The 26,218-nt window shown below is 58.0% G+C and overlaps 8 protein-coding genes across 8 annotated transcripts; 4 read left to right on the forward strand and 4 right to left on the reverse strand.

The window, feature by feature from the left end:
* Positions 1–419: 419 nt before the first annotated feature.
* On the reverse strand, positions 420–2,198 carry BKCO1_5000149 (uncharacterized protein; the record flags this gene model as incomplete). The annotated part of the gene is made up of 1 exon (XM_020276733.1): positions 420–2,198. The coding sequence occupies one exon, from the start codon at positions 2,196–2,198 to the stop codon at positions 420–422; it is 1,779 nt and encodes a 592-aa protein (XP_020134015.1).
* A 1,573-nt stretch (positions 2,199–3,771) lies between these two features.
* BKCO1_5000150 (homogentisate-dioxygenase) lies at positions 3,772–5,294 on the reverse strand (the record flags this gene model as incomplete). Its single annotated transcript, XM_020276735.1, has 2 exons — positions 3,772–4,926; positions 4,983–5,294. 2 exons carry the CDS (start codon positions 5,292–5,294, stop codon positions 3,772–3,774), a joined length of 1,467 nt encoding a protein of 488 aa, XP_020134146.1.
* Positions 5,295–5,670: 376 nt separating this feature from the next.
* Positions 5,671–6,612, forward strand: BKCO1_5000151 (metallo-hydrolase oxidoreductase; the record flags this gene model as incomplete). Its single annotated transcript, XM_020276736.1, has 1 exon — positions 5,671–6,612. The coding sequence occupies one exon, from the start codon at positions 5,671–5,673 to the stop codon at positions 6,610–6,612; it is 942 nt and encodes a 313-aa protein (XP_020134147.1).
* Positions 6,613–6,828: 216 nt separating this feature from the next.
* BKCO1_5000152 (3-hydroxyisobutyrate dehydrogenase) lies at positions 6,829–7,865 on the forward strand (the record flags this gene model as incomplete). Its single annotated transcript, XM_020276737.1, has 2 exons — positions 6,829–7,032; positions 7,095–7,865. The coding sequence occupies 2 exons, from the start codon at positions 6,829–6,831 to the stop codon at positions 7,863–7,865; spliced, it is 975 nt and encodes a 324-aa protein (XP_020134148.1).
* Positions 7,866–8,772: 907 nt separating this feature from the next.
* Positions 8,773–11,133, forward strand: BKCO1_5000153 (fad binding domain-containing protein; the record flags this gene model as incomplete). Its single annotated transcript, XM_020276738.1, has 5 exons — positions 8,773–8,909; positions 9,078–9,702; positions 9,852–10,174; positions 10,290–10,563; positions 10,975–11,133. The coding sequence occupies 5 exons, from the start codon at positions 8,773–8,775 to the stop codon at positions 11,131–11,133; spliced, it is 1,518 nt and encodes a 505-aa protein (XP_020134149.1).
* Positions 11,134–13,350: 2,217 nt separating this feature from the next.
* BKCO1_5000154 (uncharacterized protein) lies at positions 13,351–13,772 on the forward strand (the record flags this gene model as incomplete). Its single annotated transcript, XM_020276739.1, has 2 exons — positions 13,351–13,476; positions 13,536–13,772. 2 exons carry the CDS (start codon positions 13,351–13,353, stop codon positions 13,770–13,772), a joined length of 363 nt encoding a protein of 120 aa, XP_020134142.1.
* A 1,390-nt stretch (positions 13,773–15,162) lies between these two features.
* BKCO1_5000155 (uncharacterized protein) lies at positions 15,163–15,459 on the reverse strand (the record flags this gene model as incomplete). Its single annotated transcript, XM_020276740.1, has 1 exon — positions 15,163–15,459. The coding sequence occupies one exon, from the start codon at positions 15,457–15,459 to the stop codon at positions 15,163–15,165; it is 297 nt and encodes a 98-aa protein (XP_020134143.1).
* Positions 15,460–19,492: 4,033 nt separating this feature from the next.
* On the reverse strand, positions 19,493–26,186 carry BKCO1_5000156 (20s cyclosome subunit (apc1); the record flags this gene model as incomplete). Its single annotated transcript, XM_020276741.1, has 4 exons — positions 19,493–22,402; positions 22,450–22,925; positions 23,003–24,338; positions 24,390–26,186. The coding sequence occupies 4 exons, from the start codon at positions 26,184–26,186 to the stop codon at positions 19,493–19,495; spliced, it is 6,519 nt and encodes a 2,172-aa protein (XP_020134144.1).
* Positions 26,187–26,218: the final 32 nt, after the last annotated feature.

Genomic DNA, 26,218 nt, shown 5'->3' on the forward strand with positions numbered 1-26,218 from the left:
TTTAGCCTTCTTCACCACGGGAAACGGCGGACTGTTCGTTTTCGGATGCCGTCTCCCTGCGGGGAAGGTATGTATATGTGTATGTACGCACATTGCGCCATATAAAAAGGGTGGAGATGGCTGGCCTGCTTCGACGGAGACCGAATCTACGCAAGATGTTTGCTGCGTGGTTCGATGGACGTCATCATCATTAGCTGAAAACGGTGCTCAACACCATGATATCATGATCGCGCTGCACATCAGGACATGCACGCGAGGGGCGTTATATTTATGTAATCACTGTCACTCTTCTGTGGGGTTCGTTTTGCAGACATTCATATTTCAAGGCACAAATCCAAGACACAAATCTAACACAAATCTGACCAAGTATGTTCTCAAGAAACCATCACCGGAAGCCAGTCAGCCGCGCAGCAGCTTGTTCATGGATCAAACGGTTTCGGAACCTTGAAGTCGCCCTCCCGCTTGCCAAAGACCTTGCAAACGTGGTTGATCAACTTCCTGTCGAGGAACTTGTACGGCCAGGTCTCCCTCTCGCTGTCAATCGCGATTCCAAGTTTGTCCTCGATAGGCATGTCGGAACCGTCCCCAGTAAGGGCATCGTACCTGTCCTCAAACACCCAGTTGCCCCTCTGGTCAAACCTGCCGGCCTCCAAGTCGGCGTGGTCAAGAACGTAGTAGGTACGCTCGCCAAACACATCCTCGTGCGTGTCCCGCTCCTCGTCGAAGAAGACCTTGTCGGCGTATTCGGGATGCAGCTCCCACAGCCGCTCGAAGCAGAAGTGAGTGAGAGCCGTGAGGTTCTCCGCCATCGTCTCGAACACCGGAGTCCAGGACGCCTTGACCAGGTAGGCGCGCGTGAAGCGGACATCCAGCAGGGTCTCGCTGTGCTTGGTCAGGAAGCCGCACAGCGTCGGGACCGAGGCGATGAAGTCGTAGAGGTGGATCGTCGTCACGGTCGGGGGCAGGGCGTTGAGCACTGGAAAGATGAAGTCGTCAGTGAATAGCGTCTCGGACGCGGCGGCAAGCTGGAATGTTTGGAGGTTCGGCAGTGCCGACAGGAATCGAACAAAGGCGTCTGTGTCTTGCTTTGCCGTGTAGCCGACTGGCCCAGCGTTGTACTCACCGTTGGAAAGCGTGAGATGGATCTTGCGCAGGTTAGCCAACGTTGGCTTCAAGCTCTCAAGCGTTGACTGCGGCAAGCAGAAGGCCCAGATCCCAGCCTCTTCATCGGTAGGCTGCTTGAAGGCGCACATCGGGTCCAGGCTTACCGAGTTGTTCTGGACAATCAGGCTCTTCAGTTGCTTGGGATTGCCTGCCATCAAGTTGAAGACCCTTTTAAGGGTGTCTGTCCGCAGCATGGTGCCGTAGCCCGGAATATGGGGCAGTTGAGGCCTGTCCGAAGTCAGCAGCCTCTTGTGGGCAGGAACATCGTCTTTGAACTTGAAGGCCTTCGGATGGTCGGCCATCACCCGCTCCGTCATCTGCATATCATCGTACAGGTTTGGAATATTCCAGCTTCCGATGGCCATCGCCTCCAGCTCAGTGAGGCTGTTGAAGGCCTCATTGAAGAGCATAGACTCCTCGCCCGCCGACTTCATACGCACCTGCTCGGCATGCTCCATGTGGTATTTCAAATACCGCAGATGGATCAAGTCCTTGATGCTACCAAATATGTGGCTATGGCGCATGGGATCTGAGCTGTCCAGGCCTTTGCTCCTGTGGGCAATGAGTGCTGTCTTCATGTAGAAGTGTGACACCCTCTGGCGGACCTTTCCCGTAAGACGCGGGCTAAATGTGACTGAAGGAGTAGCGAGCCCATCGTACTTTAGAATATTGTCGAGGTCTTGACGAAGCTTCTCAAGGCAGCCAGCGTTGAATTGTGCCACATTGATGTGGATGGTCTTGATCTCTTGGGTGTTCTTCTGGTGGATTGTCCACCAACGAAAGCCATCGAGGCCGGCGGGCGTCATCGAGACGTGTAGAGTGTTGGGGGTACCGTCCGAGCCATGCGGCATCTTGACTGTGTGGCGCCGGAACCACTCCCACGTACTTCTCCGGATCGCTCTCGATGTCAGCCGCAAGTTCATGTTGTCCCTGAATGAGAGACCACCAGTGTCGCAGATGACATCCATGACTTCCGCCGGCATGCTCTCCAAATCGGCGTCGTTGAACGCCCGCATGGTTGCTTGTGGATCCATGTCTTGCGAGGAGTAAGGCGCTGTGTGGACTTGTAAAATGCAGAATAAGAGGGTATATATAACGCTTCTCGGATAGTGACTATTACATTGTTAACGCTTGACAATGTAGTATGAACAGCTTTCGAAAATCCTCTGTACCGATTCCACCACACTGTATACGAACAATGCAGTCGTATGTTGGCTAACACCGGTATGTGCAGCCATTGTATAGGTCAACGACCAAAATCGGCGAGCAATGCACTTCACGTTTACAGCCACCTTGGTCCACAATGAGTATGAACATCAAGAGTAATCTCAAACTCGCCGATATATGTTTGATGAGAAGGCGGATGTCGGCCAAGGGCCAAAGACTCAGAGCCGTTCATTCTGTTCTACCACATGTCTCAATAGTAGAAAGCAACCTAATGGTACTCATTCACTTCGAGAGGTGCAGAACGATTCTTTGACTTGGAAAGCATGAGTCGATGATATTCTGTGACCGCTGAAGAGAATCCAGCGTCTGCATGGTAGTACAGACTGTAAGGTCACTGGGTCGGCTGGTTGGAGAGGATGAAGGACACACGGCATGTATCTCCATGAGACGTTTTCCATTGGCTCCGTACGACCGATGGACTGGCCCCTAATTGAAAAGGTCCTCCATAGAGTGTGATTGAATTCGTCAAGCTATGAAATCTACGTAGAGAGGTAGCCGACTTATAGTCAGCTCATACAAAGAATACGTAATTGCAAACGCCCAAACTCCATAATTTGTACAATCAGTCAGCAGTTTGTCCATCTGGAATCGACTAGGGCCTGCTTGGCCAACATAGTCCCCCCCCTCTCCGTATCATACCTTAGTCGATTCGCAGTGCACGTCAGCTTCAAGCGACGCCTATTGGCTACAGGTGAACAGTTGCTGGCTGCACCTACCAAGCCTGCTGACCAAATATCTCCAGCCACAATCTGCATACGTGGACTCTGGTGGTCGCCAAGCCTCGATTCGCAGGTGGGGAAGCTCTTCCAGCCATTGTGCAGGCCGTACATAATGATCACAAAGAAAACGCCAGCGGCATCACCCGCCTTTGTTCCTCATCCACACCCTCTGCTCAATCACTCACCCAGCCATGTCGGTCATGCTTCATACATCTTCTTCTCGAGCTCCACAAACCCATTCCATGAAGTAACGACGTACTACGCTGCACTGCTTTAGCTCGGATAGCGACGACTGGTCGTTCGGCAGAATAAATCCGACGCAGGTGGAGAAAGACGCAAGCCATGCGCCAAAGAAGGAAGGGGGACAAGGATCCCAATCTTGCCCCACGCGGGTGGCGCGGGAGGGGGAGTGGGGCTCGTCCAAGGATGAGGGGGGGGAAGCATGAACCCCGCACTGGGGCCCAGAGCTACCCCTCATGGTCTGAGCTTCCAGAAGACGAAGTTTCGGTTCAAGTGCTCGTCTTAGACTGCTTGATGATGATGATGATGCCTTGATTGGAGAATATTTGAGAAAAACGAAAACTTGGTGGATATCCTACGCAGGGAGTCAATCGATGCTTGCTTCACGCCGAACCAGTGCCTAGCTCTCCCTATCATCCCCTCAACGAATCTTCAACCCCTCCGCCTTCCTCGCCAAGATCCCCTCCACCTCATCCTTGTAGCTCGAAAAATTATCCACCAGATCATCCCACATCTTGGGCTCATGCTCGTGCTTCTTCCCGCTGGTCCACGCGTAGTCGGTGATGGTAAAGGGGCGGCTGCTCTCGAACATGAAGGCGATGCTGGCCAGCGATATCTGCACCTGCGGCTGCTCGTTCTCCGACGCGGCCTTGAACTGCTCGTACGCGACGCCGTGCGGCACCATGCCGCACTCGAACGAGATGCTCCCCGGCTGGAACGCGTCCGACCGGCCGCCGTAGTCGCCGTAAATCAGGCCCATGAGCTCCGACGCCACGTTGCGGTGGTAGTACGGGGGCCGATAGGTGTGGCTCGCGACGTCCCAGCGCGGGCTGAAGATGAGGAAGTCGGCCAGGGGCGCGGCGGGGTCGCGCGACGGCGCGGTCAAGACGCAGAATATGCTCGGGTCGATGTGGTCGACGGAGATGCTGCCGACGTTGACGAACTTGGTGAGGTCGTACTTGAACGGGACGTAGTTGCCGTGCCACGCCACGACGTCGAAGGGCCCGTGGTTCTGGGTGCTGCGGAAGAACTTGCCGCCCAGTTTGTATACGATTTCCCAGGGGTCGTCGCGCGTGACTTCGTAGCTCGCGACGGGGTGCTGGAAGTCGCGGGGGTTGGCGAGGCCGTTGGCGCCGAGGGGTCCGAGGGCGGGCAGCTCCCAGGACGAGCCCCAGATCTCGAGGATGTAGCCGCGCGAGGGCTGGTCGATTTTCACCTTGAAGCGCTGACCGCGCTGGATGACGCAGATTTCGCCGGGTTGGACGTATAGGTGGCCGAATTCGGTTTGGATATCTAGCGCGCCTTGCTGCGGCACGATGAGCATCTCGCCATCGCTGTTGACGAAGGCTTTCTTCTCCATGCTCTTGTTGGCGAGGTAGACGTGCGTGGCTAGTCCTTCGCGCAGCGTGGGGTCACCGCTGCCCGCCACCGTCTTGAGGCCGGTCACGAAGTCCGTGGGCTCGCCCTCGGGGGGGACGTCGAACGGCAGCCAGGCCAGCTGCGTGGGCGAAATGTGCACCCGCGGATTGATGGTCAGGAAGTTCGCCTCTGTGTCTTTCAGGTCTGGCAGATCGGTCTGGCCATTCGTCATCAGCCCGCGGTTCCGACGGCAGCGCGGGTGATAGTACTTACGAAGCCTTGATGCGCGACGGCCGGGCGCGCTCGGTAGAGCCAGGAGCGCTTGTTCGTGTGCCTGGGGGCTACAAAGGCGGTGCCGGTCATCTGCTCTGCATATAGGCCGAAGCGCACATGGCGGGGGCTGTTCTGGCCCTGAGGAATGGTGCCAGGCACCGCCTCAGATTCGAAGTGGTTGCCAAACCCGGGCTGGTACGTGTAGGGATCATTTTTCCTGGAGCCGAAAGATGGTATCTCCCCATTCTTCTGGGTCTCGGCCCAGTGGAAGATGTTCTGGTACTCTTTCGGGTCGCTGAGTTGGGTCGGCATGATTTGGACGATTGGTTGGATGCGAGAGGAGGGGATTGCGGCTTGTAGCAGCGAGTGGAGAGTCTCGCATTTTATTCTCCAGTATACCAGCCCGCTGTTATGGACCGGCAGTTGCGGGTCGGAAGTTGAGGCTCGTGGCGGGGAACAGCAGGATGCGGGGTATGAGGAGCATTCCACCATCGGATTGTCGCTGCTCTGCGAAGTGTGTCGCATCTCCCGAACTCATTACCTGGGCTCTCTCCGAGTAAAATTGTCCCAGTTCGCACCACTGGGCTCCCTGAGTGGGATCGGCAGCCAGAGCCGTTAGTTACCCGATACGGCAATATTTATCGCCAAGCCAGGCCGGCAAGCAGAAAACTAGCGTGTTACTCACACCATGACGTTGCCTCCGGATCAACCTGGCCAAACCTTTGTTACCGTGTCTCCGATTCCTGCAGGCTTCATCACTCTCCCCGAAAAGTTCTTTGTCCATCCAGCCGATGCCGAGGCCAAGCGGACAGTCCCCTCCTTGGCTTTCCTCATTACCCATCCAGGCTCCGACGTCTTCAGCAGCACTAATGCGACGTCGCGTCAGCCCCTCAGGTTGATGTTCGACCTCGGACTGCGCTCAAAAGCAGAGCGGTACATGCACGTCCAACAAAACCACCTCCACACGCGCGAACCATATCGACTACAGGGTGCGGCCGATCTGCTGAGAGCCGGTGGTGTTGCGCCGGAAGATGTCGACGCGGTCATGCTGAGCCATGTGCACTATGACCATCACGGCGACCCGGAAGACTTCCCCAACGCCGTCTTTCTGGTAGGCCATGGGGCATTGAACATCCTCGAACACGGGCTTTCCGGCAAAGGATCTCACCAGCACTTCGATCCGAACCTGTTGCCGCACGATAGGACGGAGGAGCTGCCTGCAATAGGAGAAGAGGCCCCAAATGACCGTCCAAGCTGGACATGGGCAGAAGCTGGACCGTTTCCAGCGGCGTTGGACCTGCTTGGCGACGGAAGCATGTATGCGATCGATACGCCGGGTCATTTGCCAGGGCACGTGAACCTGCTGTGCCGCACCGGCCCACAGTCTTGGGTGTGTCTGGCGGGCGACGCGTACCATGACCCGCGCCTGCTTACCGGGGACAAGGAGATTGGTTACTGGGCTGGCGAATCTGGCGAGACGTTATGCATCCATCTCGACAAGGATGCAGCGAGCCAGTCCATCGAGCGGCTGAGGAAGCTGGCTGAAGATGAGAGCGTGGAGCTGGTCGCGGCACATGATGACGGCTGGTACGAGCGGAACAAAGCCAGAATGTTTCCCGCGCATCTGTAGAGTCGCGAGAGGTGAAGCGTGACGCAATGTGGCCCAGCTTCACCTGCCCCGCATCCAAAGTCGTGGCCGGCGTCTTCTCCAACTCATCTTTCATGCATCAACCCCTCACGCTACGCCATCCTCGTCGCCGACAAAATGGCTGTCTGCCGGCACTTTTCGTGCTGCTCGCCAGCTTCGTCTCATCCCAGCTGACTCTCTTCGGTCTCGTAGCCCAGCATGGAATCCTTGTTCGACTCCATTGGCTTCATCGGCCTGGGCACCATGGGCCTGCCCATGCTCGAAAACCTCATCCAAAAACTATCAGACGAAACGAACTTCTACGTGTACGACATCTCCGCATCCGTCATGGACTCATTGTGCGCGCAGTATCCGGAAAAAGTCCACGCATGTGCCAATTCCCGCGAAGTCGCAGACAAATCAGTACCTCACCTCCCCCCCAAACTCTCCACCTCCTCGCCACGAACTGACCTCGCCATCCCCAGAACGTAATCCTCTCCATGGTCCCCGAAGGCTCCCACGTCCGCGCCGTCTACCTGACCCCCGACACGGGCGTCCTCGCCGGCAACACCAGCCACAAGCTCCTCATCGACTGCTCCACCATCGACACCGCCACCTCGCTCCAAGTCCGCGCCGCCGCAACCGCCTCCTCCTCCTCCTCCTCCGCCTCCTTCTACGACGCCCCCGTCTCAGGCGGGCAGCTGGGCGCGCAGCGCGCCACGCTGACCTTCATGCTCGGCTGCGCGCGGACAGACGGCAACCTGCCGGCGCTGCGGGCACTGCTGGGGCGGATGGGCGCGGCCGTCTTCGCGTGCGGCGGGCCGGCGCTGGGGCTGACGGCGAAGCTGTGCAACAACTACTGCAGCGGGCTCGTCGCCATCGCCACGTCCGAGGCCATGTGCATCGGCATGGCCGCCGGCATGGACCCGCGCGTGCTGCGCGACGTCTTCCACGCCAGCACCGCGCAGAGCTGCGTCTTGGACCGCTGGTGTCCCGTCCCGGGCGTCGTGCCCGGCGTGCCGTCGAGCGACGGGTACAGGGGCGGTTTCAAGGTGCAGCTGATGCGGAAGGATTTCGGGTTGGCGGTGGATGCGGCGAGGAGGTTGGGGGTGAGGCTGGTGTTGGGGGAGAAGGGGTTGGAGACGTATACCGCGACGGTGGATGATGCGAGGTGTAGGGATTTGGATTCTAGGGTTGTGTATCGCTACTTGGGTGGACGGGAGGATTGGAAGAAGGACTTTGATGACGTTGATTGAGGACGCCGAGTGTCTGGAGACGGGGTAGAGACAAGCGATCTTGAGCATTTACCGTCGGTCCTGACGAGATGAGGTTCTTGTCTACTCAATGCATTTCCGCCTTCACGTTCCCAGTCGGGCCTACCAACTGAATCAGGTAGAGAGAGGCAGCCCACAGAGAGCTCCCTAGACAAGCAACAGGATGGCTCATCAAACAACATTGTCCGCAATGCCCCACAAATAAATGGCCGCAAGTCCACCCGTCATGACCAAACCCGATCTCGGAAGTGTTTCAAAACCATGAAGCGTCTCCGCACCACTTGCCTCTACGGTGTACCCGAGCCCCGCACCATACCTACCCCGCCCCGTCTCGACCTGGGCTACCCAAAAATGTCATCACTGTCAGAGTGTTTACCGAGGAGGAAAGCACGGCAGTTGATTCGTTGCCCGGGTCCCAAATCAACAGCCGGGTGGGCGTTCGTTGTGGTTGAACCGGCAATTGCTGCAATGCTGGCTATATATCCGATCCGAAAGACGGTGGGATAACGACTACTCTCGCGCCAGTGAAGAAGAAGCTTATTTCCCCACATTCTCACGACTTTACCGTTGAAACCCTCATTGCTTTAGTAGATCGCCCCTCCGTTACCGCCAAGGTATAACCGAAACGTTTCATCTCTTTGCCTTCATCCAGGCTTGTGCTTCTCTCTCCTCCCGACATCGCAGCTCCTCGCTTTTCTACTTTGCACGAGCGACTTTGGTACGCTTGCCAGCGAAGTATAAAAACAAGCAGGTTGAGCCCGCTTTTCTTCTTCCATCAAAAAAAAACCTTGTGCCCATCCCGAAGGCGAATAGAATAGACGGGGCACAAATCATATTGCAGTCAGTGGGAGGGAGAGAAAAAAAAAACAAGTCCGACTCCCAAGCAATAATGCCACCCACAAGCATCATCATCGCCGGCGCCGGCCCCTCCGGCCTCCTCCTCGCCCTCCTGCTCGCCCGCCACCCCTCTCCCGATCCCATCACCATCACCTTGTTCGATGCCGCTCACGGCCTCGACCCGCGTCCGTATGTATAGTCCCTACTCCCCGCCTCCAAGAAAAAAGAAAAACGCGAGAGAGAGAGAGAGAGAGAGAGAGAGAGAGAGAGAGAGAGAGAGAGAGAGAGATAGAGAGAGAGAGAGAGAGAGATAGAGAGAGAGAGAGAAAAGCCAAACTAACACAAACCCCCCGCCAGACGCGCAGCATACTACGGCCCCGCAGCCGTCCCCGTCCTCGCGCGCGCCGGCATCCTGCCCGACGTGCGTTCGCGCGGCTACTCGCCGCGGTGGATGACGTGGAAGAAGCTGTGGACGAAACACCCATCTTCTTCTTCTTCTTCTTCCTCGTCGTCCAACAACAAAAACGACAACAACGACAACAACGGTGGTGTTGGTGGTGCGGAGCTCTTGGGTCGGATCGACCTCGACAGCGGGCCGGCGGACCGCACGGCGTGTCTGGCGCTGGACGAGCTGGGGGCGCTGCTGGTGGAGCATTTGGAGCGGGTGGGGGCGGAGGCGGAGGAGAAGCGGCCTGGGGCGGTGAGGTTGGTTTGGGGGGCGAGGGTTGTGGGGGTGGGGCAGGGCGGAGAAGAAGAAGGGAAGGCGTGGGTGGATGTGGAGTTTGAGGAGGAGGGAGCAGAAGAAGGGGAAGACGGGAAGAAGGAGGAGGAGGAGAAGAAGAAGAAGAGGGTGGAGAGGAGGTACGCGGATTATGTGGTTGGGTGCGATGGGGCGAGCAGCGCGGTGCGGAGGAGTTTGTTTGGGGAGAAGGAGAAGGGGTTCCCGGGGCGGACGTGGGAGGAGCAGATTGTTGCGGCGAATGTGAGTTCATTGTTGTTGTTGTTTCTCCGCAGTCCTGCGTTCGCCGATGAACAATAGAGACGACAGGAGAAGAAGGACAATGTCCTCCGATGGCCACCACCCACCCCAACCGACGCAAACGAGTGCTGACTCCTCCTCACAACAACCAGGTCTACTACGACTTCACGCGCTGGGGCTACACCGACGTCCAGTTCTTCATCCACCCGGAGCACTGGCACATGGTCGCGCGTCTGGCCGGCCCGCCAAACGAGTACTGGCGCGTGTCGTACGGCGAGCGGTCCGGACTGACCCACGAGCAGCTGCTCGAGCGGCAACCGGCCAAGTTCGCCGCCATGCTCCCGGGACACCCGCAGCCCGGCGACTACGAGCTCGCCGGCTTCAGCCCCTACCGCGTGCACCAGCGGCTGGCGCCCAGCATGCGCGTCGGCAGGATCGTGCTGGCGGCCGACGCCGCGCACCTGTGCAACCCGTTGTACGTATCCAGCCATCGACCAACCCAATTTTGATTTCCCTTACCTGGTTTTGGCCCCATTGTATTGCGTGAAAAGGAGACCGACGGGGCGGGGCTGACCACAGTCATCACACAGCGGCGGTCTCGGCCTGACGGGCGGCATCGTCGACGTCGGCGGGCTGTACGACTGCCTTGCCGGCATCCACGACGGGCTGGCGGACGAGGCGATCCTGGACGTCTACAGCGATGTGCGCCGGCGCATGTGGACCGACGTCGTCGACCCCGTGTCGAGCGACAACATCCGCCGCCTGTTCGGCCAGGACCCGGACCTCGCGGCCGAGAAGGACGACTTCATCAAACTGATCAATGTCGCCGAGAAGGACGAGAAAGTGAGGGACGAGCTGAGGGCGGTGAGTACGATTATTTCATGACTTTTTTCCGCTTTGTTCTGCTCATTCGCTTTTTGGCCTTTTCATTGCGGTTGAGTCTTGTTTGCGCGGCGGTGAAGAAGGCGCGACGTGGACGATGACGCATAGGTGAGAAGGAGACAGAGGAGAAGAAAAGACAGAGGCGGGTGCGGCTCTGCTACCCGGTACCCACCTGATGTGCTTGCCCTCTCTTGCTCTCTCTTTTTCTCTCGCTCTCTCTCGGCCCTCGGCCCTTTCCTACTTCGATCATGATGATATCCTTTGATGGCTCCCCTGTCTTGCTGCCACACCTTCCCACTCTTTTTTTTTCTCTCACTTCTTGACGGGAGAAACCGGAAGCAAAGAATATGAAATGGCTGACGGAAGAGCGGGTCCCCCTCTGTGTGACACCAGGGCCTCCATGCGATCCAGTACGATTTCAAGCAGCATTACCGCAATGCGCAACCTTCTCCTCCAACTGCTGCAGCAGAAAGCGATGAGGCGGAGTTGGGAAGCGGTAGCAGGGCTGGCGGTTCCGGTGTCGGCGTTGCCGTCACCGCGGCCTCGAATTGACGTGCCAAAGCGAGGATTGATTGGAAGAGAGAGAAAGCGTGAGTGTGGATGGAAGATGGGGCCAAGCCAGGAAATTTTCGTAGATCAATCAGGTTTCAGACAGACGTATGGGGCTCCCTGTGAGCAAGTGGTGGCGTTTTGCGGGCCTACCGATTTTTTTTTTCTCGCTGCGTTGTTTCCAGTATGCGTGTTTCGGAGCCGTGGAGTTGGGGTGGTCTGAGTCTCGTTCGAGCCGGTACGGGTCCTCTCGTAGTGTATGGACGGGCAGAGGCAGTGTGAGCTGCCGCTGGCTTGAGCGACTGGCTATCAGGCGTCTACGGCGCTTCCTGCCCGCTACGCAGCTTCGCGTGTGGAGAGAGGGAAAGGGCTGGGCGGACGGGGTAAGCGGATCGAACGGTGGGCGGGGGACGGGTAGGTAGCGAGTCGAAACGCTTGTGCAGCGGTAGGACGCGGTGCGACAGCCACTGGACGCCGCATTGCGTGACTCGGGGAGCAGGTGATGGATGGCGGTTGCGATGTCAGTCGTGGTGTAGAACTTGTTTTTTCGTCTCGCAAAAAAGCTTCACCCGCAACACCAACATCCATACGTCCGGGCGCGCAGGCGGTCAGCTCTTCGACCCTGCCCTACTGGTACTGTACTGCGTGTTTACTGGCTCTTCCCTTCGCTGCTTCTTGCGCGCCGCGAACACGCCACCGTCACGGACAGCGGGCGGGCCAATGGTCGGGCGCCGTCGCTACTACAACAGCTTCTGATGCGTCGACTGAAAGACGCCAGCCAAAGGGCCCAGGTTGATGGGGTCTGGCCGTCGAGCTGCATCTTTCCGGTAGCACCCGACGGCCCGCTATACAGAACGGAAGGGAGACGGAATAACTGGAGATGTCTCTGACTCGCTACAGGAGCGGGAGGAACCAAGGAGCGCGATCTGAGGGCTATGGCGAGCTGGCGGTACGAGCTCTCGACGCGTCGAAGCATGTCCACGTCCTGCTTCGGGGTGAGACAGCAATGCTTGCGATTACATCAATGTCAGGCCGCCGGCTCAACAAGACAGCAATCCTGCTCAACTCTGCGCTCGCCCAGCGCTCAGCAGCGATATCTGAAGCCAAGAGTAGTGCCACGCTCGCGGAAGCGGACGAAGCCGAGGGCGAACGAAGGCGGACCGATCCCTGCATCGAAGTCAAGGTGAAGGCGCATTTACGGTGCGGCTCGGCAGCCGATGGCCCTTCCCCCCCTGCGCCGGTGGGGATGGGAGCCACTGTGCCACACGGCCTCGCCGCTTTTCGTCTGCGCCTGCCAGGGACTGTCGCGGCTCTTCGGTCTCCCCCCGGCAGATAGGTACGCGCACGCGGCCGGGAATAGAAACATTCCAGACCAGACGCATGACGGACCCGAGTCCCCGACAAGCCCCCCGGTCAATTCGTTGTTGATAACAAAGTTGTTCTATGTAGCTGCGACCGCCGGCGGCGGCGGGGATGCGGGTGTGCGCAGCGCTTGCAGATGGAATCATGGGGGGTGCAGGCGTGGGCGGCGATAAGGAAGGTCTGCCCTCGAAGGCGTGTGAGATTGCAGGGGAGCAGGCAGGTTGGGCGGGCCGGGCTGCTGATAGCGAGTGGGCTTGCATGGAGACGCTGGCAGCGCGCGACAGTGCCCTGATGCTTACGAGCGCTGGCCGGTGAAGGGCGGCGGGCGGGATGCAGGCAATCGGAGGCAAAGGCGGGTGTTTTGCGCTGCAACCGCTTGGAGCGTGTAGCGGCGGACGGCGCGCGCATGACGGTCGCGGATTCGGGCGGATTGGATGGCTGGATGGCTGCGGGCGTGGTGTTGAGAAGCGTGTGCTCGTGTTGCTCGCCACGGTCGCGACGATCGTGGGCTCCCGGGCGCCGGGATGGTGGCGCATTCGCGAACGGGTTGGGTGATCCTCAGACAACCCATGATGCTCAGCTCACTGGCCCCGGGTGTAGTCGGGCCCAACGCCAGACTGCTCAACCACGCGCAGATGATCGCACGCGTTTTTTTGCTGCGCTGGACGCTGAGGCCATGGCGAAGTGCATCCCGTATATAAGGTCGCAGCCGTCGAGCACCGCCAGCTCCTTCCCCTCCATCAGCACCAAGCACACATCAATCAATCAGTCAATCGATCAATCAATCAATCAATCAACACAGCCTGCGAGCTGCCCAAACCTCGGCAACCACCAACCAACACATCCACTGCCGCAACAATGACCACCCACTGCTGCACCGCCGAAGGCCACTGCCGCGCCCAGCGCTTCGAAATGGACGCCTTGAACGCCCGCGCCGCCTGGGAAGCCGAAAAGGCCGCCATCGTCTCGTACGAAGATGGATGGGTAAGCTACACCAGCCGCTTCACGCACGCAAAGCAGTTACTAACTGATCATGGGCACAGGACCGGTGGGATGGCCCCATCTGGCCCTGGCGGGAAACCAACAAGCCCATGTCTCAACAGAACAAGTCGAACAACACCCACAATTCAAACCTGGCTGCTCCCCAGAGGCCGGAACTGAGCCGCAGCTCGAGCACAAACTCCATCACGAGTTCCACGAGCACCGCCAGCCTCTGGACGAACTCGGCCGCCCACACCTGCAACCGCTGCGGGCACGGCGGCGCCACCAGCCATCTTTGAATGGTTTGTTGTGCGCGAGAGTGGGCGAGTGAGAGAGAGAAGAAAGAGAGAGGCATAGCATGGGAGTTTTCCATTTTACCCCCTTCGGGAGTTTGTTATTTCGGGATCATGACTTTCTCGGCCACGGTGGCTGTTTGGAGTTTCGGAGGCGTTTGGGAGTGGGCAATGCCCTTGGTCTTAAGGATCGAGTGGGATATGAGAGCAGGAACACTCTTGGGTTTCTTAATGAACTGTCATTGACGGGTCCAGTCGCCATGGTAGAACAACACTTGGGGAAAGATCGACCCTTGGGTTATATATGGTAGATACAAGATCTCACGGAAAAGGAAATCGATTTTCAAAAGTCCAGTCCAATCAAAGCACTGTGAAGGATCGATTGGAGCGCGAGACTCACGCTAGAAAGGCTTACAGATCCCGGCATGAGGACATGGCAAGGATGGCACCGACGAGGTCCAAACCTGGGGTTGGCCTGCTTTGGAAGTAAACCTTTTCAACGGCTTCATCTTGACTAGGCGCTGAACGTCTCGACACCGACATGCTCGGAGTTGTAGGACATCGATTGGTGATTCTTCGGCTATCGTGGTTTATCAGCGAAGCATTTTGCCACTTCTCGGATGAAGTAGATAAGATGGGGGTAGCAGTGGCGATTGATTGGTCAATGGAGTTATTTCGAGATGACAAAGAGAGCGTTTGACATTTTTCTATTGGATGTGTCATTACTCCGCCCAGCCCCAAAAACGACGGACCCGATTAGTTTCGGTAGGATCTCAACTGTGGCAAACTAGAAGTCTGAACCTAGCCTTGACCGGTACGCCACATGTCGCTCGTCTGTTCACAGCAAGCCACCACAATTCAAAGGAACATCTTAGCCATGGTGGCGTTGTTCTACACTGGACTGGAGTCGGAAAATTGCCCGTTGCCAGCTGAGAGGTTGAATTACTACCTGGCAGGTCGTGATGGATGTCACTGCAGTAGGACACGTTAGCTACACTGCTATTTGAAGATGTACAGTCAATCAGTAGCGAAGTTCACAAGTTCAGATGGCAACGATGATGTGGTTGACTTCGACGAATGACCGAAGATGATGACTTGATATTGTCCAGAGTAGATTCTCGCTTGATAAAACGTCCCAAATAGTAAACCCCCCAAAAACCCATTAGGCCGTAGCCGTGTGTGATGATCCAAAACTCGCAATCATAGTCTAGGATGCGTAACTGTACAAAGCATAAGATGGAACTCAAGTGCTTGTTGCCGATCCGAAGATCAGGTCCTTGTCCAGGTGTATTTCAAAACCAGACGCCCTGATCCATTCCGTTTTCCAGGGAACCGGTAGCGGTGATGCCCGAGTTCCTCAGGGTATCATTGATGTTGTGGTGTCGTAACCAGTTGTTTAGATGTGGACGGTGGCGTTGCCGTGGCCGCACTTGGAGCAGCCGGGGGTGGCAGAGGCGTGCCAGTCGGCGTCCGAGGTCTCAGACGAGATGGTCTTGATGGAGGAGCAAGAGGTGGAGTTGCGGACGAGGGTCGGGCGCTTGAGGGTGTCGAGCTTCTTGTTGGCAACAACCTCGGGCTTGTTGGTGGAGCGCCAGTCCCAGACGGGTCCGTCCCAGGAGTCCCAGTTCTCCTCGTAGGAGGTGATGGCGGCCTTCTCGGCCTCGAAGGCAGCGGTGTCGAAAGTCTTGGACATTGTGATTGAGGAGTGGTGTGGAAGAGATTGAGTGTTTGGTGAGAGTGGATGTCTTGAGATGATGGCGAGAGAGGACGAGGGCTCTCCGGACTCTCAATATATACGGAGCTGGCGGCGACCAGAGCGGCCAGTGCTTGCAGCTAATTAGGCACGCACCGGAGAAAAGAGCTCGCTCGGAGGCAGGCTGTGGTGAGTGGCAGAAGCTCGGCTGGCCCAGAATTCGCCGGACAGAGATTTTCTGTGGAGAGTGACCTCGCAGAGCTGGCGGAGCCCCTGTACAGGGTCCAAGCTCCCGGTCATCAGCGGCTGCGCCGTCGCTGTCCGGCCATGCGAAATTTGGAGCGTGGCGCGCGATCGTCCGCAGGGGCCTGCTGACGCTGCGCCGCGGCGCCCTGCGTGCATGCTTCTGCTGCAGCTTCCGGTCGCCTCGCCCGCGCCGCGCCCACGCCAACCCCCGTCGCGACATGATCCGCCGCCCGGCCAGCGCCATCCCACGCCTCGTGTGCTGCTACCCGCGCCGCGTCCAGCGCTGCTCCTGCGTTGCGCCGTCTGAGTCGCATCCTGGCGCGCGCGAGCAAAGCTTCCAAGGCAGATGCAGCGCGGTGGAGTCGGGCTCCACTCTCTCCGCTTTTGGCCCGCCGGAGATCCATCGCCGCGCACATCCCGAGCAGCCTCCAACGTCGCTCGCTCGCTCGCCATGCAGCGCCGGCGCGCGCAGCTCGCGCAGCCGCCTGCCCGGTCGCTCGGCGGCGCCGTCCGAAGCTCGGGGGCACCGTGATCGCGGCAGCACGGCTCTGCAGCGCAGCCGGCGGCATTCGTCAGCAGCAGCGGCCAGGCAGCGACCGACACCGGCACATCGCAATAGCGCTGCTTGTTGCATGCAGAGCCCGCGAGCATGGATCTCGCCGCGCAGGAGCGATCTGCACGCCAAGATTCCAGAAGGAATTCCTTCCGCCTGGCGGGGCCCAGAAATAAATATGGCCGGCCGGGGATCGGGCTTGTCTCGTGCGAGCGGCTGGTCGAATCAGCGCCCTCCAGCGCGGCACCGCGTGGCGTTCGCCTGCGCACTTCCTCTCCACTGCCTGCCCCCGTTCTGACCGCCGTTGTCGCTCCACTGTGCCTGCCTGCAGCTGCCGCTCATCACAGACCCTGATCGTAGCCGTATCCAGGCACTGTTGACGTGATCGACGTCGCCGTCAAACACGCCAGGAATCCCACTGTGCAGCAGCCGGCAACATGCGCGAGCTGCTTTCACCGCACCTCGCGGGCGAGGCAGGCGACGCGAGTCTGAGAAGGCGGCCTTGCCGGAGCGACCTGCCGTTGACGGTTGACGGCGGGTGCAGTCGTCGCACGTCGCGCGATACGAAACCAAGGCAGCCGGTCTTCGGTCTTGCCACCTCCCCAGCTTCTCCGCTACTCCGTACCTCCGCCGCGCGCCTCACTCCTGCTGCTTCTGTCTCGTCGGCGCCGTCATCTGACCCCAGGCAACGTGTTCATCATGCGACGGTGAGCAGAGAGTTGTGTCGGGCTCGTCCAGGCGTCGAACATGCCAGACAGTCGGGGCTGGACAGAGCTCTGCCCACAAGGCGCCGCTGGTCACAGCTCGCGGGAGCTTGCATGTCCCGCGCCGCGCCAGTGTTATCTCCACAAAATTTGGCTCACCCCGGAGTCGGCTATCGTGAGCTTCCGTTTTGGGACGGCCCGGCGGGCTAGAACGCGTCGCAGGAGATCATAGCTCCACCCGGCAGCCTTGCCGCCCGCCGCCTAATCTTCCCCAGATTCCGAAGCTTGCATGGGGAAACCGCATCGCCGAAGCTCCAATTCTCACCACCAACCTCCCGTTTGTGCCAATTTTGCCCGCAAGAAACGCCCAACCTTGAACCATCCGTTCACCGCCGCTTTCCTGCTCGCTTTTTGCGTGCACTTAGCTCGCTTTCGCGCATGGGACCTCGGTGCGCGCTGTTCCACTCATTTCCGCGCCTTTCTCCGTCGGCCCCGTCCTTCGCCATGCCGCTGCCAATGGTCGCCAGTGCCAGCGAGGTCCAGACCGGGCCACGAGCCCGCCATCAGGCTACTTCCCCAACACCAGCTCGCTCCGTTCAAGCCGAAACCACCTCTGACGCGTCGCAGTGTGGTCCCAGTCTGCCGGGTCGACCGCCGACTCAACACCACATCACTATCGCAATGCGCGAACCACCTTCTACACTTCTACACGGTTCCGTTGCGATAGCTGACTGATGCAGCGCTGGAAACTTCCACGAACATACCCGAGGCCCAAAGCCGCAATCAGCCTGCCACCCACTCTCTGCACAGCCTTGTCGCGCTTTTTGTGACACATCGCTGGCGTGTAAGCACCTTCTCTTGTTCGCCCTACCCATTTCGTTCCGTTGAATGAATTGTCCAACGGATTCGTCTCGCTGAGCGTTCACTGGACCACGTATGGCAAAGATCCGCCGAGTCCAAAGCCGACCGGGGAAGACAAATGGTCACACGATCAACAGAAAAACCCCAATTCGGCAATGCGGCGACTTCTTTCCAACATCCAGAACACAACCGTTGGTATCCGCCACGTGGGTTTCTTATCTCCGTTGTCTTTTTCGCCAACCACCGTTCTCTTTGTGGTGCTTTTTCCCACACTCTGCAGCTCCTGCTCCCCTCTTGTCTCTTTGCCAACCGCCTTCTATGCATGGCGTTTTGCAATAGTCTCATGTCTCCCCCTCCCTTCCCTTGGGAAAAGGCGCGACTCATTCTTTCGCGATCTACCCAGCCCATCTCACCCTCTATCCCCCCTCTCTTTTGCTCAACAATTTCCAAGCAAAGCACCAACTCATCGATGTCATCGATCACACGACCTCCTCTTCGCGCTTGAGCCATCAGCCACGCCAAGAAGGAACGTCGCCCAGCATTTCATGCGGAATTCTCGGGAGGACGGGGGGGAGAGGAGGACTAGGCATTCCGCGTCCGCGCGAGAAAAAAAAAGCACAGGCATCCCGCACAGGCACCACCCGCACAGGCACCCACCACCCGCGCCTTCTTCATCTCGGCTATTGGGCATTATTGGACAGACACTGCTAGGTACTTGCTGCGTCCGGCCACAACGTCTGCTACCGCGCACTGCCACAATGCATAGGCCATGGCCATGGCCGTGCTACGATGGTGAGTGATTGATGAGGTAAGGGGGGGAGGATGGAGGGATGGAGAGCCGTTTTGCCGGCCGCGGCTTTCGTCGGCCGAAGGGGTGGAGAGCAGGCAGGTAGGTAGGTAGGTAGGTAAGTGGGTGGGTGGAGGATTGGGTTGAGGAGTGGAGTACAGCATCGAGTACCTAGCACGGTAGGTAGGTAGGTAGTGAGTGCGTTTGGGTCTGGAGACAGTGGGGCCACCGTATGGGGTATTTACGTATGCGTGGGGAGAGCCTGTTCGTGCCTGCAACTGCACACGGAGGCGCGAGCGGTCGGTCAGTCACAGCCGATATGTCGTCAGGTTCTTCCTCCCCCCTTCCCCCTCTCCCTTCCCCGTGGGGCCGGGGCTGGCACTCACGGTGGACGATGAGGGGTAAGTTGAGGTGAAGTGACAGGTGACAGGTGGAACATTAGTCAACATCTGTAGATGTTTCACAGCAGCAAAAGGCGTTGTATAGTCACCTAGCTGCATCGTCGTCTCGGGTTTCAAACAACAGCAGAATGTACTGCTAGATCCTACGAACGACCTGTCTGAGTCGAGACCGGTAATTCCTACGAGATACCTATAGAGCGATATCTTGATAAAAAGTTAATTCGACATCGGTCTCCTTCCCTCATGCACCGCATGGAAACATGATACTTTTTCTGCTCCTGCTGAAACTAAGAAAATGATCACCACGCTATGCAGAAACAAGACAAGAAACACCATTCTCCCACCCACCCACCCACCACCAACAAGTCCCTCCGCCTTCTCATTCACTCAAACCCCAGCCTCCGCCTCTCCCAGCGCCCTATCCCCCCTCCATCCATCCATCCATCCATCCATCCATCCATCCATCCACCCATAACAATCATCAAACAACCCCTCCACCAACCGCTCTCCCCCTCTCCCCCACCACCGCCCTCAACCCCTCCACCACCTCCCTCCCCAACCACCTGCACGCAGCCGCCCCGTTGCCGCCGCTCCCCCCATTCTCAACCTCCTCGTCCTGCGCCCTCTCCGCCCACCTGAACAACAACCTCAGATTCCTCAACCCGTCCGCATCCCACCCCCTCAGCGCCGCCGTCCGCAGGACCAACCGCTCATCGACCGGGCTCGTCTTGCCATCCGTCAGCAACTCGATGCCACCGCCACCGCCACCGCCACCGCCGCCACCAGCATATCCAGTGACGGCGTTCGACGACGAGGAGACCGCAGCCGCACCACCACCACCACCGCCGCCACCACCAGAAAACCCCAACGACCCCGACCCCAAACCCCCGGATCCGGGCCCCGCATCCACGGGAATGATCAACGCGCCCACATCCGCCATGGTGACGACGGGCAGCGGGAACGACGACGACGTGGCCGTGAACGACGACGAGTTGGTCGACGGCGCCGACGACGACAAGGCCGACGGGTGGTGTTGCTCCAATAGTAGTAGCTGTGCTTTTTTGGGCTCGCCTCCGCGCAGCGCGGGCAGCGAGAAGATCCAGCCCCACATGATGGTGCCGCCGCCGCGGCGCGAGGCGGCGGCGGCGGCGGCGGTGCTGGCGAGGTGGGCGTCGTTGAGGGCGGTGAGGGTGGCGTTGAAGGTTTGGGTTGTTGTTGTTGTTGTTGTTGCGGGGGCGGGGAAGAAGTCGAGGCGGGGTTGTTGTTGGTGTTGCTGCTGGATCAAGCTGCTGTTGCTGTTGCTGCTGATATTGCCCACTGTCGCGTGCGCGGCGGCGGGGTTGCGGCGGCGAGCGTGGATGGTTTGGGTGCGCTTGAAGGCTTGGAGGTGTGCGGGGTTGGCGACGAAGTCGAGGGTGACTTGCCAGTGCTCGGGGGATGCCGTCACGATGGTGGCGATGGAGTCGAGTTCGGGAAGCAGGCAGGGTGCAGAGTAAGTCCTGCGGGTGCCGTCTCTGAAGGTGACGGCGAGCGGCATGGCGATGGCGCGATGCGTCTCGACGTCTCGGATGACGGCGCAGCGGGGTTCGGCGGCGAGGACCCAGAAGTGGCGGAAGGCCTGCAGGTGGGCTTTGTTGTCGAGGACGTCCGTCGGGAAGAGCGGGTAGAAGGCGCAGACGAGCGCGGCGATGGCGAGGTTCGACGTGCTGAAGGTGTAGCTGCCGCCCGCGACAAAGAGGGCGCCCAAAGCCATGTGCGCTGCGAAGTGCGAGCCGTACGGCACGTCCGGGCTGACGCGGCCGTGGAGCAGGCGCAGGCGGCGGAAGACGACGATGTCGCCGGTGCCGGCCATGACGGTCGCGGCGGAGAGGGCCACCAGGTCCTGGCAGTTCCGAACGGTGTTGCGGGTGAGGCGGGCGTCGTAGCGAATGGCTGGGAGGTGGCATAGTCGGATGAATTGATCGAGGTAGGTGACTAGGAAGTCCCGAGCTTTGGTGTTGCCGGTGCCCGCGTGCTTGAGGCCGATGCTCCAAAGCAGACCGGCCATGATGTTGTAAAAGGGCATGTGCTCGCTGCGAAGAGTCTTGATCTCCGTGAGCCTATGATTGAGCCCATACTCTGTTGGAAGATTGGTGAGAATCCACGCGTAGTCTGCCTGGATATCGTCCCACATGATCAGATGCTTAGCAAGAGTCCGCAGCAGGAAGATGTCCGGACGGACGTAATCGAACTGTGGGAGCGTGTCTGGGATGTTGATTTTGCGTGCCACTGATGCGTTCTGAGTTTTCATGAACACCAGAGCAATAGCGATGACGGCACCAGCAGTTGCCTGATCCAGAACATGAACGATGTCGACGGGCTTGGGCCCAACAGCAACTGCAAGAAGCCGCTCAACCAACCGCATGTCATGGAGACCGCGGAGGTCATTCCCGTTGCCTAGATTGATCAAACCGAGAGCAAATCCAGCTGCAAGTCTGTAGCCTTCATCCCGGATGTTGTCTGACGGCGCGGAAGGGTCCCCAAGCTCAACATGCTCAATTTCCGAAAGCATGATCTCGCTCATTCTCCGATGTTGGCTGTTTAGGTAAAGTAGTCCGATCCCCATCAGTCCGGTCGTCTGCGCCAGAGGGGGCAGGTTAAGGTCGGCCGCGCCGGGTGGGAGCATGCGCGTAACGTGCACTGAGAGTAGACGGGTGACCAAGGTATCCATGGTCCCCATATATGAGACAGACAGGCCAAGAAGAAGGCCGATCGAGGTCATGCTATGCTTGGGTGTAAGATACTTGAAAGACAGCCATTTGGCAATATTTTTGAGGTGGCCGTTCAAGCCGAGCCCAAACAGCAAGCCTGCGTGCTTGTTGCTCAGCTCTGGGGGTTTGTTGTAGGCAATCCAAGACGTGTCAATGCCCTTGGCGCGGCGTGAGATGCTGAGACCGGCCGAGACACCCGCATGAAAGAAGGCCCATGCGAACTTCTCTTCGGTGTACGTGCTTCGGTCGGCGCTGACCGTGTTGTTGAGAGGTTTCATAGTGCATAGTGTCGTGAACCCATGCAACGGGAACTTCTCCGTGACGAGAGGTCTTTTGCTGTCAAATTGAAGCATCGAGTGGCCTGCCGGCAACGCAAAGGTTCTTAGCATGACCCACTGCATGACGCTTTTCTGCGCATCGAGATGTTCGGCTTCCGTCCACGACGGATCAGGGATACATTCGGCAACGGCAGGGCGAAGGGGCTCGAGTAGACGCAGAGCCTCAATATAGCGCCGGTCTTCGCTGAAAATGAGCCGTGTAATTATGTACCTGTCGGCTTCAGACGAACTCTGAGACGAGTCGGTGGCCTCTGCAGATTGACAAATCGTATGCACATCGCGGCTTGCAATGCCAGCGGCAGACTGTCACTGTCAGAAAAGTAGCCGGGGCTTTGGGAAGCATCACTTACAACCAAGGAAATTGGGCTTGGAGACCATTCGGCGTCTGGTCTAAGCAACGTAGTGAGGTCCTCTCTACCGACAATCTCAAGCAGTCTTTCATCCCACGTAGTCGGTGGGCTTGCTTGACACTCAACGATTGCTTCACGGATTCCAGCAACGACAGATGAGGGGAACGTCTCCAGCATTTGAGTGTCGATTCCACTGTCAAGCATGGTCTCAACTTGCAGACTAGCCGTTAGCTCTCCCCTCCGTATCCTTGCAAGACACTTGCACAGTGCCACTGTACGTGGGGTCAAAGCAGTGACTACATCAGCAAGAGCTTGTGAGTCATGTGAAGTTTGGGGTTTCTCTGGCTGTCCAACGAGCATGTCCAGAGTCGGAAACCCCTGGTATCTGCGGGGATCAAGCATCCGTTCCAGCCAGTCGAAAATCGAAGGGGGCTTCTCCCATGGAGGAGTGGCGACCATGACAGTAGTAATCGAAGCTAAAGACGGTCAGCTCTGGTTGCCAAGTTTCACTCAAACAGCACATATGAGCCGCATCACGATGGGCTGAGCTTACCGTCTTCAAAGACCCACTGATCTAGACTTGCACCATCCAGGCCATAGGGGCTGGTGTTCTTCCAATCCCAGAATTCCCAATTAAGCCAGCGCCCAAGCTGTGCCAAAACAGGGGCAAGGTTCCCGGTCTCAGAGGATCGAGTGTCTCTGTTGAGGATGTTCAGCTTTTCCTCCTCGCGTAGAAGATGCAAGGCCACGAGGATTGATGGAAGGTAAGTGGTATGCGAGTCTTGGTGCTTAGCACGAGTCGACCTTCCGGCTGTCTCTGGAAGAAGCTTCTTAGCCAAAGGCTCCTGGAGGAAATCGCGAGCAGCCTTGGTACAGAACGGAATGAAATCGCTTTTCCTCTTGATGCCGTAATTGGTCGAGGGAGAAAGAAGAGAGTGTCTGGTGGATGTGCGAGGCTTCGCTTTTTCTGCCAGAGTCTGTTCCACCCAAGACCATGCAGCTCCATCCCAACTCTTGGCGGCAGGATCCTGGCTCTGATAGCGCCACAGCAGCTCGAAAGGATCGTCAGCAGCCCCTCGTCGAAGTGACCGCCTACTCGGCGTGCTCTCAACAGAACGCGTGAAATCGGTGAGTCGGACTGACTTGGGATCTATCCCACCAACCCCAAAAGCAAAAATAGAAGCAACCAAAGCCGCCCATTCCACATCAAAACGCATTTCGTTGCGCAGATTGCGGGAAATGTTCCACCAAATCGCCAGCAAATGGTCGCCCTGAGGAGGAGGTAGGATCAAGCGGCAGGCCGAAAGAACTCTGGACACTGCGGCATTCTGTGGCCAGAGTTTAACCTGCAAGCGGTGGTATCGTCCAGTGCCTTCCTTTACGTCAATGCCACCATTCCCTGTCGCGTGCGCCAAGGCAGTCAGATCTTCTGGAGTGCCGATTGACTGATTTGGGTCCTCGATCGCTTCTTGTGTGGGCGCGCTGAACCCGATCGAGTAGGGGTTCAGAAGCCTGAACCTTCGGGGGAGTACGAGAGTGTACCGTGCCTGTGGGCACCATCCCGCTGATAGCGAATCTCCCGCGTCATCTCGGGCTAGGCATAGTACTCGTTGTATGCCGTTGTCGCAAATTTTAATTGCATCAATAAAGTCTCGTTGGCGCCGAGTGTTGACCGCAGTCGGGATCAGGATGTTGTGAGGTTCTTTCGACTTTGAGCCACCCATACTAGCCGCAGGGGTCGGTGTTAGCCGCCTGCGTTGAACAGTGAATTCATGCTCGACAAGTTCTCCTTTCGATTTTTGCATCATGTAGAGAAAGAAATGCCCGTCATTGAGAGAGGAGTCTGTGAATGACCTGGGAGCTTTGAGGGTGAATATCTTGGGTGGTTTCTAGCAAGATATCAGTAGATGCATCTGTAATAGTAATCCGATCTAACGTACCATTGGGTTCCCGTGCACAGAAGAATGGAATATGCTTTCAGATGTACCGAATGGAAATTCGGAAAACTTGACCAGCAACAGTTCCCGGCGCAGCCCCTCAATTGGCTCTTGCAGACCGGACACTTCGTCACCGTCGCCGAGCAGCTCGTCAGGAATTTCTGAATCATCAATGGTGTTGTCGAGATCTAGATCATCATCCAAGGTGTCCTCCAGAGAAACAGCGCTCAGGCTGATTTGTGAAACATCACCTGGAGTAGACGCTCTCATCTTTCGGGAGGCCGGCCGGGAGCTGGGACCAAGACTTGTACGCAGTCCATGGCCGCTAAGGGATGGGCCTCTTCGACCGTGGCCAAAGCTGCTTCCTAAGCTGCTCCGATGCGTAGCTTGTTCGAAGGCTGATTTATCGAAACTCCTCGACAGATCCGCTCGAGAAAGCAAAGAGCTCACGCGTCTGGACTCTTTGGAAGGCTGCCTAGCAAGGTCCGTCTCCGGATCAAGCTGGGACGCGAACACTTCTTCTGCTGTCTGATGTTCGCTGCTGGTCTCGCGTGTCTGGCTCGCAGTGAATGAAGTATTTGCGTAGCCCCGACTAGGCCCACCGAAGCTGTCTCTTGTGCCTTCCCTTGTCCTGAGTGCAGGAGTGGTGGCCCCGGTCCCCGGATGCAGAGAACTTCGCCGGCGAGAACGACCAACAGACAGGGTGGTGGAGCTGCGACGGCTTTTCTTTGCCGAAGCTGGCTTGGGATCGACGTAAGACGCGTACCAGACAGAGTAGTACCGTTTCTCATAATTGACAGTTACGACCAAGATCAATGGCTTGTCTGCAGCGCTGGCGGAATCCAACATTTCATTCTGTTTGGTGACATACAGCACCTCCTCAGCTCTGTCTATGGGGTCAAGGGGCTTTGACCCAGATTGTTTCACAGACCATGAGCTCTTAGCAGCCTGCGGTTGGGCCGCAACCACCAGGCCCATCTCAGAGAAGGGATCGGTAAAAGAGAAGAGACGGGGTAGGCCGTCTGCAGATGGACTCGTCCCGGCTTTGAGGAGGTCGGCAAGGGACGCAGGATAGGCGGCGCCTTGCCCTGACCTAGCACGCCGGGGATTCGTGAAAGAAGTGTTGACCATTGGCGTGAACAGGTTTGAATTCTGAGAAGAAGACTGGGTTGGAAGCTGAGAGAAAAAGGAATTGGGCGGAACCCTTGGCACTGCTGGGCTGGCTGGGACAAAATCCGGCATTGACAGCTTTCTTTGGATCAGCAGACCTCGAGGTGCCGGAAAGACACGTTCAACCTCGAATGGCAGATTGACTACATGGCTGGACCCTGCAAGGAAGAAGATATGGGCTTGGGTCTTGAGGAAGACGACCAGAGCGCGGGAAAGCTTCTCCGGCGGCGCATCTGTTCGAGAGCGCCTGCTAGATCCTGCTTGCTCATGCGCGGGATAGCCTGGTTCGCGAACCCTGTCTTTGGCGAACAGCGTCCCCGGACCATGATCCTGCCTCAAATCTTGGGTGGTGTTGCGCAGGGCGTTGGCCTCGCCAGAGGGAAACCAGGTGAGGACGGCCTGCAGCACCTTCTCTCCCTCGACCTCGAAATTGAAGGCCTTGCGAATTATGCCTCCTCGCGACCAGACCACGCAGTGCTCAGTCGCGGTAACCTCCTCTTCCCCATCATCATCGCTATATGCGGACCAGGTGTAGGCACTGGGCGGGGCGTCTTCGGGCAGGATTCCCTCTTGGATTAAATACGGAAGGGCGGCGGGGGTGCGGACACCCAGCGAGCGAATGGAGGCCATAGGAAGGCTGTCAGGCTCATGGAGGGCTTCGT

The sequence above is a fragment of the Diplodia corticola genome (genome assembly GCF_001883845.1).
Source record: "Diplodia corticola strain CBS 112549 chromosome Unknown scaffold5, whole genome shotgun sequence".
Classification (NCBI taxonomy): Eukaryota; Fungi; Ascomycota; class Dothideomycetes; order Botryosphaeriales; family Botryosphaeriaceae; genus Diplodia; species Diplodia corticola.